Source organism: Rhipicephalus sanguineus, chromosome 1 (genome assembly GCF_013339695.2).
Source record: "Rhipicephalus sanguineus isolate Rsan-2018 chromosome 1, BIME_Rsan_1.4, whole genome shotgun sequence".
Lineage (NCBI taxonomy): Eukaryota > Metazoa > Arthropoda > Arachnida > Ixodida > Ixodidae > Rhipicephalus > Rhipicephalus sanguineus.
In genome coordinates, this window is record NC_051176.1 from 248,405,648 (window position 1) to 248,417,942 (window position 12,295).

General features: G+C 45.2%; 1 protein-coding gene across 4 annotated transcripts in view; it reads left to right on the plus strand.

Annotated features, from left to right (window-relative positions):
- Window positions 1–12,295, plus strand: part of LOC119376795 (chromodomain-helicase-DNA-binding protein 8) — a 178,252-nt gene that overhangs the window by 55,831 nt on the left and 110,126 nt on the right. For all 4 annotated transcript variants that reach the window (XM_037646517.2, XM_037646514.2, XM_037646526.2 and 1 more), the window contains exons 18-23: window positions 84–929; window positions 1,034–1,145; window positions 3,546–3,717; window positions 3,789–3,878; window positions 9,456–9,556; window positions 10,282–10,381. In XM_037646517.2, coding sequence (XP_037502445.1) covers window positions 84–929; window positions 1,034–1,145; window positions 3,546–3,717; window positions 3,789–3,878; window positions 9,456–9,556; window positions 10,282–10,381 — 1,421 coding nt within the window. The remainder of the gene's footprint in view (window positions 1–83; window positions 930–1,033; window positions 1,146–3,545; window positions 3,718–3,788; window positions 3,879–9,455; window positions 9,557–10,281; window positions 10,382–12,295) is intronic.

Genomic DNA, 12,295 nt, shown 5'->3' on the forward strand with positions numbered 1-12,295 from the left:
TTTTATTCGTGAGCTGAAAAACATTTTCATTTATCCCATGAAGATTAATTGTGCCACTGCTAATTTGCATTTCCTTTATATAGGCACAAGCTCGTTGCCATCGAATTGGACAATCAAAAGCTGTCAAGGTGTACCGTCTCATCTGTCGTAATACATATGAACGAGAAATGTTCGACAAAGCCAGCCTGAAGCTTGGTCTGGACAGGGCAGTCTTGCAGTCAATGAACTCTCAAAAGGAGAGTGTTGGAACCAATCAACAGCTGACTAAGCAAGAAATTGAAGATCTGCTTCGTAAGGGTGCCTATGGTGCCATTATGGATGATGACGGTGACGGCAACAATTTCTGCGAAGAAGACATTGACCAAATTTTGCTACGTCGCACGCACACCATCACCATAGAATCTGAAGGGAAAGGTTCTACATTCTCCAAGGCCTCCTTTACTGCTTCATCCACGCGCAGTGACATAGAAATTGATGATCCCAATTTTTGGGAAAAGTGGGCCAAGAAGGCAAACTTGGATGTGGATGAGCTGAAAGGCAGAAATGAGCTAATCTTGCAAGAACCTCGGAGGCGCACTCAGACTAAGCGTTTTGGCACTGATGATAACATGCTGGACTTGTCAGAGCTGGAGTCTAGCGATGAGGATGATGAAACAGGAGTCCGCACTCGAGGAAGCCGGCGTTCACGTCACCGGGACTCGCCGATAATTGGTGGCCGAGCACGCCGAGGTGGTCGAGCCAGTCGTGGTTTCTGTGAGGATGAGTTCTTGGGTGATATTGCACCTGGAAACTGGACACGCACTGAGTGCTTCCAAGTGGAGAAAGGATTGCTCACTTTTGGTTGGGGCCGTTGGGAAGAGAGCATAGCGATTGGACTTTGGCGACGACGAGTCATGCCAAAAGATGTTGAGGACATCTCCAGGGTTGTGGTGAGTGTATCTGGGTCTCAAGTTTTCTGGGCACTCATTTTAGGTGCAACACTAAGTGCTAGGAATGTTGTTTAAATTCAACATCTATCTTCCTACTTTTGCAGCTCTTGTACTGTCTGCGGCACTACAAGGGTGATGAGAAGATCAAGGGCTTCATTTGGGATCTGATAGCACCTTCTGAAGATGGCGAGACCAGGATCCACAAAAATCACTCCGGTCAGACATTGGGCCAAAATTTTTTAAAGGGACTGCTTATTGTTTTTTAAACCCCCTCTTTTTACAGTACAGTAGAAAGTGTACCATTTTAAGTGTCTGTACACAAAGTATGAAGGAAGGTAATTTTTTTGAGGGCTTGCTTCTTTGACAAAACCTTAACGAAAACCGGCAGATAATGAAGCCAAGGAAAGCATAGGGGATGTTAATTGTACTGTTTTAAGTGTATTGTAACAATTGTGATGCAGATCTGAAGAAAGTAAAGTGGACGAAAAGACAACTTGCCGCTGGCAGGGACCGCACCTGCAACCTTCGGATTATGCGCCCGAAGGTCGCAGGTTCGGTCCCTGCCAGCGGCAAGTTTTCTTTTCGTCCACTTTACTTTCTTCAGATCTGCATCACAATTGTTACAATACACTTAAAACAGTACAATTAACGTCACCTGTACTTTCCTTGGCTTCATTATCTGCTGGTTTTCATTATGATTATATACAAAGTACCGTCTTAGTAGTCTCTTCTCAAAACTATGTATGGGTGTCTGCAACACTTGTTACTGGAGGGATGCAGTGGCAAATGCCATGCCGGTAAAAGTGAGAAACTGAAAGAGCACAAGGTTTCTGCAGGAATTAATTTCTTTAAACACTGAAGTTATGATGTGAATCGAGTTCCTTGGCGCATAATCAGTTGCAGAAGTGGTTGGTTAAACCTTTGAGGGTCGAATTTTTTCGCGAAATCCAGTCCAAAATTGTGTAATTTTTTTATTGCTGAAATAAATTCTTCAGACGATTCTATTTAAGAAAAAAATTGTCTAAAATTTTTTTTCGTGACTGTCAAGTGACAAAAAAAATCAGTTTTGTTGTTACATACATATGGTTTATTCGTAGTAAAATCAAGCAGAATCCTAAAGAAAAAGCTTCACAGTTTTTTATGAATAAAAATTATGCATTGTATTAAACATAGCTCATAAACATGCAAAAATAAGCACACCAGAGTACGTTTCCGGTTAAAAACGCTCGTGCTCTAACACTAAAAACTTTTCAGCGTGTGATAGCCTTTGAAGCATGGCTCCTCGCGCACGTGTTTCAGATGTCGCTCCTTGATCGTCATCGTAGTCTGAACTCGTCAAAAAATCCTCGTCTGACGAACTGAAATCCAATGAATCAGATTCTGATTCGGCACTTGGGGAATAGTCCGCATCGGAAAAATCGCTGCTCGACTCACCGGCAGCAGCGCAACCGGCGCGCGCTTCCATATTGTAAGCGAACTGCGTCAGTGAGCGCACGGAAGAAAAATATGGTTGTGCGCCCGTCCGGAAAGCAAAACGAGTGAAAAAGCTACAGTAATACTTCGTCTTATCGCCAACAAATAGTTAGTTTTTTCGAGACCCCAAAACAGGAAACGCAATCACGGCGGCGTCGTTTGTGTAATTTAGCGCCGCACGGAAACAGATGTAATCGCGCGCCGGGGTGCAATAAACGAGAGAGTAACAAGTGGTCACCCTTTGAGAGATTAGAAACCAAACAGCCATCAGCTTTGTGGGCGCAAGAAGCGAAAACCACCCGAAGGACGAAACCGAAACCAGCCGGACCGCGTGCGCGCGTTCTGATGCGAGACTACAAGCCGCCGTGCCTCTTTGGAAAGAAAAAAAAAAAAGACGGAGGGACATTGGCACATTAAAAAAATTACACGTATTCCCGAAGCATGGCAGCGCGTTCCAAGCAAGAGAAATGGGAGAAGGCACGCGTTTGAAACCAAACCGCGCCGCGGGCGCTCTTGGTTGCGCAAGCGATAGCCGGCGCGCGGCGCGCTATGTTGCGAAGCATAAACAAAGCAACAACGGAGAGACATCGGCGCATGAAAAAAATTCCACGTATTCCCGAAGCGTGGCAGCACATGCCAAGCAAGAGAAATCATCGAAAAAGGCGCGCACTTTAAACCAGCTGCACCGCGAACGCGCTCGGATGGGCAAGCGATAGGCGGCGCGCCGTTTTGGGAAGCGAAAAAAAAATACAAAGGAGAGACATCGGCGCATGAAAAAAATTCCACATATTCCTGAAGTGTGGTAGCACAGGCCAAACAAAAGAAATGATCGAAAAAGGCGCACGTTTTAAAAATAAACGCTGTGCCGTACATGTACGGCGAAAACCCTGAAGGGGTTAAGTGTAGTCTCTGCTAAATTCCAAGATAACTCGTGACGTTACACTGTTTGGTAACACTCTTTTTCACTGTGAAATGACGCCGCATGTCATTTATTCCCCTCTTTCAGAGCCGAATGCAGAGATGAAAACATCGTTGTTTTCATAATTCCAAGAAATGTTTGAAGTTATACAGTCCCTGTAAAGTTATGCTCTGTGTTAGGTTGAAATACGATCAGAGTTAACTGATAAAGGTTTTTGTGTCTAGGTCTGTCAGCACCTGTGCCAAGAGGGCGGAAGGGAAAGAAGCTTAAGAATGGTAAAGGAGAACCAGACTCACCTGACATGTTGGCTGACTGGGCTCGGGATGATCAGTATAACCCTGACCTTCTCCTTTGCGATGATGGCTATCGTAAGCACTTGCATCGGCATGCTAACAAGTAAGGCTTCTATCCTCTGGTTTGCCGAGTTACTAGTCCAGGCCCTGTATTTACTATACATTTCTTTTTAGGGTTCTTCTGAGGGTTCGCCTTCTCTACTACCTGAAACATGAAATCATAGGAGATTTGCATCAGCATGTATTTGCAGGAGTGCCAGCCAGGTCAGTTTTTCATGCACATGCAGCTAGTGATAGCATTGCAGTATGAAATTAGAGCACTGCACGGGCCGCTTTTTCCAGCCCGGGTCCGGCCCGGCCCGAAAACGCCATGCTCCGGCCCGGTGTTCTCAAATGTGGCCCGTACCCGGCCCGGGCCCGAAAGGTTTGGGCCCGGCCCGGCCCGTTTCAGCTAGTTATGCCTTGAGCATGAAGGAGGCACTGTCCAACCTTCGGTTATTGTGAAGATACCTGCCGCACACAAGATATTTTCTAGAGATTGTTTTAGGAACTTCTTTCAGTGTCACGACTTTCACTGGTACTGTGTATATTTTCGGTTAATTACGCCCGTAACACTCTTGCGAAATAATTGCAGAGCAATATAAAATATAATTGGAGTCATAGCTGGCTGTTTCATGTGCGCACGCAGTGCCATATGCAATCTTATTTTTGCATTTCAAAGAACGACTACAAAATATATTAACTACATAAAGTGAAGAAAAAAAAAACAACGTGGCAGACATTTTTAGTTTGAGTCTACATCAATTGCATACGAGCTAGGGCTGTTAAGTAATAGTAGTAAGTCTCCTGTAAACTTCATCTATTGCACAATTCAATGGAAAAAAAAAAAGAAAAAAACGGCGTGCCCCTGACTGCCGGAGGATGGGCTTGGTTGTCGGAATATGTCGAGGGCTTCTTCTGAAAGCAAATTTCGAAGCGATTTCTCAGATAGAAGTCCTTTCATTCGTGCATAGCCGGTGCCTAAGCGCAACGAGGTCTCCGCCATCTTTTACGTGAAAATTTGTTTTCATTGCAAAATTATTTAAAACGAAACACTCGTGAACGGTGTGTTGAATAAAGGGCGGTTTAAATAAAACTAATCAGTCTGTGTGTGTGTTGGTTATTCCCAGAATCCGGGATCGCTTCTCCAGCCTCGTCACTCCAGTTGTGAGCCACACTCGGCGAAACAAGTGTCGCTATGGTCTGGCGCCTCACCACTAGCAATAGAAAAATCAACAACGGCGTTCGCCCTGTGATAAGAGTCGCTCTTTGTCTTGCACTTAAACTGCACGGAAAGCAGCTCCTGAGATATTAATGACTCACAAGTCACGTTGACCAGTCTATGAAGTCACGCAGGCGGAAACAGGCTCGGCGGGCATGCGAGCGTAGCTCCGTACTCGAAATGTTTCCCTAGATACAAATGCGCACATCTTATGTACACTAATCTAGGTAGTTTACCCTTGCTTTCCTTACACGGTACCCAAGAACGTTTTTCACGCACTATAATGGTGGAAACTTATATTAGGCGTTTCTTGAAATTACGTGTAGCATACCGATGGAGCCAAATTGTAGATGTCTTGTACTGTGCAATTTCTGTGCACGCCAATGCACTCCAGGTGGTTTGAATTACCCGGAGCTCTCAACGACGGCGTCTCATATAGCCTGGGTCGCTTCGGGAAGTTAAACCCCACAACACAACAAAAACAAAGCCAAACAACGTACACACGCAATTATACGGATACGTATGAGACCCGGGCCTAATACGGGCCTGGCTCAGGCCCGAGCCCGACCCGAGCCCGAAGATCACGGGCCCGAGCCCGGCCCGGGCCCGATCCAACAATCCCTTACCCGGCCCGCGGGCCGGGCCGGGCCGGGCCCGGGCTTTCGGGCCTGCCCGGGCCCATGCAGTGCTCTAGTATGAGTTACTACAGTGCATATGCTTATTATTTTTCGTTCAATAAAATGCATTTTATTTCAAAGCAAATTCCTCACTAAGAGAAAGCGGAAATTTGTGAATAATTTTTACTGTGAAAATTCATCATGACCGAATGACAATCTATGTGCATTGTACTTGCCATGCACTGCTCTGAACTGGTTCACGGCAGTGGATGAAAAGTACAGAAATTGTACAATTTGAGCTTAATGGTACAGGCACAATGTGACACTAAAAATAAGAAATAAGTGGCAAGCTGCCAACATGTTGCACGCCATTGGCTAAATGTACTTCATCCATGTAAGTCTGACTGGGGCCTCAAACTGCACAATGTTTGGTTTCTGAGGTGTAAGCATGTTGCAATAGATGCACATTGGTGGAGTTTAAACTGTGCCTAACTGTGTGCTGCATCGTTTGCTGTGCTGCTGCATCGTACGCATGTATTTGCATAGAGCCGGTACTTTCCATGGGGAAGCTGCAAGAAAATCATGAACCAGCCCTGCACGTGTCCTGCACCTTTTGAAATGAGCAGTACGGTTCAGAAGACTCCATTTCTCTAGTGCTGAAACTAATGGCAGGATGCAGCACCATGTGAATAGGTTGAGGTGGTGCAGCGGAATCAAACTGACCTATTGTGCAAATCTATTGTGCAGTCGCTGTGTTATTTCAGTCCTAACTTTTACATTTTACCTCCGTAAAACCTTGTTCATTTGGAAAATCAAATTGGAGACATTGTCTTGTCGTGGCAGCTGTAGCACTGCACTACCGTATTTACTCGCGTAATGATCGCACCCCTAAATTTTGTCGTCTAAATTCGATTTTTCTTTTTCCCCGCGTAATGATCGCACCTCGAACTTGCCGCATCGATATGTCGTGTGCCAAGTCTAGCCGATGATCGTCGCGTTTATCATCTGTCGAATGTTGCGTTAATAACTCTTCCAAACTCGCCAAGTGAACTGCACGCACCAAACATATTCGTAATTTTTGCCCACCGTTGGCGGACACGTGCCATTTAGAATTGCAGTAAAGGCAAATGCCGCAGTTTTCACTGAATGCCCGCCATGTGTTTTATGTCTGTGGCAGCTGAACGCGCCCATCTTTGTTTCTGTGATCTGAAAGCAGGCGTCACTACGCTAATGCCGTAAATTTACTGATTTAAATGAAAGCATTCCTTATTTAGACAGAAGAGACTGTTTTGACGCGCGTGACGTACTCACAACCACCGTGACTGACGAAAAGAAGAAAAAAAAAAAAAACGCGGTCGCTTCGCTCTGTGGGCCGCCATGTTTGTTTTGCTGTCCCGCACTGTTACAGCGGCGGCCGCCTGTTGGTCGACCTGTTGTCATCCCGCAGCAACAAGCTGCCGACGCATTCCCATAATTCCTGAAAAAGCCGTGTCGCCGCCATCCCAGCCGCCCGTCACAGCGTCACCTGACACCACGTTTTTTTGGCTGTGCTTTGTGATCGTCTGTTGAAGCGCCGTTTCACCATGGGGCGGTATGCGAGCTTTACTGCCGCGTTCAAGCTGAAGGCGCTTGATTACGCGCTAGAGCACGGAAACCGTGCTGCCGGCAGACATTTCGGCGTCGACGAAATCCGGATCCGATATTGGAAAAAAACAGCGCGAGAAGCTCATGGCTACGAACAGCATGCGCCGGGCTTTCCGCGGACCCAAAACGGGCAAGTTCCCTGACATCGAAAAGAGTCCTCGAATACGTGAGGGACATGCGCAAAGACGGTTGTGCCGTGTCGTTAGACATGGTACGGACGCAGGCGCGCACAGTTTCCCGGAGGCTGGGAATAGCCACAAAGGACTTCCGCGCCAGTTCCGGCTGGACGACACGCTTCATGCGGCGGAATGGACTGTCGCTGAGGCGGCGGACGTCGTATTGCCAGCGACTTCCATCCGCGTACGAAGACAAAGTGATCGATTTTCACAGGTTCGTCACGAGGATACGCCAGAAGAACGGTTTCCTGCTGTCACAGATAGGCAACGCCGACCAAACGCGTTGACGTTTGACATGCCTCGAAGCACTACTGTGAACGAGAAAGGTGCTCGAAGTGTGCTCGTGAAAACGTGTGGTGCGGAGAAGCAGCGGTGCACCGTGATGCTCGCAGTGACGGCCGACGGGCGGAAGCTGCCGCCGTACGTGATTCTGAAGCGGAAAACAATTCCGAAGGGAAACTTTCCCCGTGGCATCCACTTCCGCGCTCAAGCAAAAGGGTGGATGACGGCAGACCTCATGGTTGATTGGATCAAGACGGTTTGGGGGCGAAGAGCAGGAGCGCTTCTGCTTCCTTCACTTCTTGTGCTGGACAGCTTTCGGGGCCATCTTGTTGACAGTGTCCGTACCGAGCTGAAGGAGCGGCGCACGGAAATCGCAAGGATCCCTGGGGGTCTAACTTCGCTGCTACAGCCTCTGGACGTGTCACTGAACAAACCGTTCAAGGACAACGTCCGGAGGCTGTACGCAGAGTGTATGGCGGCGGGCGACCACGATTTCACGCCAAGTGGCAAAATCAGGAGACCCTCCGTGGAAGTCCTCTGCTCATGGATTCTCGAAGCGTGGAGTACCATTTCCGACGAGGTGGTCGTCAAGAGCTTTAAGAAGACTGGCATTTCCAAAGCGCTCGACGGGACAGAAGATGACCGTCTGTGGGACAGTGAAGACACTGCCGATTCCGACAGGGAATCGTGCAGCGACGACACTGACGCCAGTGACGCTTCGGACTCAGAATGAACGTTAGGGGGTCAGAGAGTTCAAAAATAAAAGGGCAGTGTTCCATGCATGTAGCTCCTGCGTAATGCGTGCATTTTATTACAAAGGTAAGCCTTACTCTTTTATTTTTTGTTATGTTCATGATAGCTATCGTAAGAATTCAGATTAGCGACTTCTTTGCGTTTTCGGTGCTCAGAATATTGTTTCACGGAAAATTTACCCCGCGTAATGATCGCACCCCGAAGTTGGCGTCAATTTTTTTGAAAAAAAAAGTGCGATCATTATGCGAGTATATACGGTATTTTTTTATGCCACAAAACACTTGTTGGTTCTAAAGTACCTGGTCGTCGCAACGGAGCAAGAAAAATTTAGTAGGAGCTGAAACTCGTATTAGTGGCAACCCGATAATGTCACGCTCTCACGGAGCCGCATCTTCCTAGCGGCATCTGGAAGGTGACAAGGGAATTGCTGCCATTTCAGCTGCCAGGGAAACCAGTCAGATGTTTCTCCATTTCAGCCATGGACAGGAATGTGGCTGTGGAGTGCATTCTTTTGCATGCAGCACCACAACTATTCATTACTTATCAGTTATTCATCTCTTAGAACACAGCCATTGTGGTGTGATAGATGGCAGTGTTCTAAGTTGACAGCTGCGGATCCAGAGTGCATCCTTCAGTTTGAGTTATTTTTGCACTTTTGCCCTTTTTCTTTTTGCTGAGTTAGTAAATGTGAATATGCGACGCTTGTCTAAACATGGTATTTTTTTTGCTTGCATTTCACGTCCAGTTTTAGCAACTGAGATGTCTATTGGTTCCTGATGACTTGTGGATCACTGGCTTGCTGTGGGAATTCTGGATTATACTATTCAGTTATTTTTTCTGCCACGCACATGGTACAGCAGCTCACTGCAAATTTTGTGTGACATTTGCAAAAGAAGCTGTGTTAAGTTTGTTTTGATGACTGAGCTTATTGTCGTTACATGATGAGGTCAAGACATTAAATTTCATCTTGAGCATACACTCAAGTGATTGGGCATGCGTTGAAGAGATCTGCCACAGCGTTAGTCTTTATTTTGCTTTGGAAGACTTTTTTTTTTCTGCTTCCATATTGACACGTTTTTTGAAAAGGATATTTGGTTTTACTGTGCAGGGACATTCCTATTCCACCACCAACAGCTGATGGTGAACCTCCAGCACCTTGGTGGGACGAGGATGCTGACAAATCCCTTTTGATAGGGGTGTACAAACATGGTTAGTTCTGAACATTGGAAAATATTTCAGTAACAGATTTCTCTGTTTGTATTGTGGTTAATGCAACACTTCCAATTTGTAAGACTCTTTTATAAGGAACAAGTGTGCAGCAAATAAACTTTTGGGCAAATTTTGTCTAGATGGTGTAAAATATATAGCATGCTTTGTCCTGGCAATGTGTGTGTGTACTGTGCTCTACTGTTTCCAGCCACTTGCAGAATGTGCGAGAATGCACTAGCAGGAATTGGGAATTTACTGCAATTGCATGCCATGCAACACCCAATGAAATGTTTCTGGGTCAAAGATGCAAGCTGCCAACCACTGATGTTTCGGTGTTGAGGGTCCCACCAGCTTGGCTTTGAGGCTGTAGCATACAGTGCGTCAGAAAAAACCTTTGACGATTACAGAATACATTGTTGTGATAACGCTTTACTTCTGTTCAAGTGTGCACACACGGAAACAGACACGGCAGCTATTCACGGCATCCAGATATCGATGTGCATAATGCATTTGAGCTGTATCATGTGCAGTTTAGTGGCACCCAGAGTGTGGTTTCAAGTTGAACTTGCCTCGAATATGCTTTGAATAAGGAAAATATTCGGTTCATATTTTGAAATCTTGACTGTATTTGCCCACCCCTAATTTGTTTGCTAGTGGTTGTGTATACATGTGTATTTCTTTTTAAAATTTTATTTAGACGTTTGTTGACTGTATATGTTCTGCAGGTTATGAAAGGTTTAACCTGATGCGACAAGATCACACCTTGTGCTTTCTGGCACGATGTGGTCCTCCTGATGGTGCGGCCCTTCTAGCAGAAATGACAGCGTAAGTGCAATATTTCCTTTAAATATAAACAGAGTGTTGACCTAATTAAAAGCAAGCTGCATGTGTAAAGTTAGTTTATTTCATATCTGCAAAAAGAAAAAAAGAAAGGACGTTTATTGAACATCATTCTTGCATCATATCCACATAGTATCTTGACTTTGATGCATGCTGTTTGCGGTTGAACTTCCATGTAATGAAGTACGTGGTGAATTCGTTTCACCGCTTTACAGCGTAACATGTTATGTATATCTTGGAGCAGTCGTTTTTTTAGGATGTAACATAGAATGCAAAACTGTTACTCTTGGCTGCATCCTTTAGACAATTTGCAGAATGTCACAACCTGAGTGCGTTATGAACTTATCAAAAATGTGTATCAAAGTGAAGAGCAGGTCATTGTCTCAAGGGTGATGTGTAGGGATGTGCGAATACTAGTAAATTTTAGGTTCAAAGCGAATAGTGATTTGGTCGAATAATTTCGAATCAAATTGTACGAATAATATTATATCAATAATAATAATAATAATAATAATAATAATAATAATAATATTATTATTAAGAAAAATGAGCATATTTGTCATGACCCAACTAATCTGCACCATATTTTTTAAAAATTGGAACAAGGCATGTGCGAATGTCACTCTTTTCGGTTCAAAGTGAAGTGGAAGCAACTTTGCATAGTAACAGGATTTGAAGTAGGATGCAAGTGAGAGCCGGTAAAATGTGTTAACGTTTTAAAATTTACTATACTTAGAGCATATAAACCCATATAACAAGTTTTAAACTTAAAAGAATGTTTAATCGATGTGAGGGTAGCATGTTCATTTAACCTTGAAGCAGGGCTTCGCGGCAGTGTCGTTTTTTTGGATAGGTGTTTTCACGGCCTAGCACTCTTATGCTGCAGTGAAACCACTTCTACAGGGGGGTTACATACGATCTAATACACACCTATTCGTTCGTTTCGAATACTTCGAAATTTCAATTTCAATTCATGTTGAAGCGAATTCAAGTACTGTAATATTTGTTCGAATATTCGAAGTGCTTGAATATTCTCACATGCCTAGTGATGTGACTGTGACATGAGTTTGCCATGAAGTAAGGGTGCAGCAGAATGTCGATACGAGTCTCGCGTAGTCATGATAAATATTCATATTACCGTATTTACTCGATTCTACCGCGCCCTCGATTGTAACGCGCACCCGTTTTCCGCGACCAAAAAAAAAAAAAAAGTAATACATCGATTGTAACGCGCACCCGTTTTTCGTGAGAGAAAAGAACAAAAAAGTCCGTAGGAGTCAAACTTCGCACATTCAGAAGAACAAGTATTTGGGTTTTAAAGAACTGAAGTTTCAAAAAAGTAAAACACAAAGTCAAAAAGCGGGCCTTGCCGCTAAAACTGTCACCACTACGGCGGCGATACGAGTCGCGTGATCGATCAGTCCTCGTCGCTGTCGGGCAACTCATCGTCGCTGTCAACACTCTTCGATTTCGGGAAACCGGCGCTGCTTTGGGCCACTGAAACCTTTTCGTGAAGCTTTGCTGTAAAAAATCTTCTGCTTCTGTTTGCGCCAGTCTCGCACGCACGTTTCGGGAACTCCGAACTATATCCGAACGACCGCGATGCGGCCCGATTTCCGTCCGTCTCTCTGCACGTGTAATAACTATTCATTTAAATGCGGCATTGTGGTACACTCGTCGAGTATTTGGAGTCGGCACTTCCATGCCGTCGATGCGAACGCAGAACGGGATGACAATCTCCTCAGCACACGTACGAACTGAAAAAATGGCAGAAATGGCCTAGCCAAGACGCGTAGGAGGCGGCCATTTTGAAATGTCGATGGCAATACGATAACAGAGTTTCTTTTTTTTTTCGGTACTCGATTCTAACGCGCATGCGATTTTTGGACTCCTTTTTCG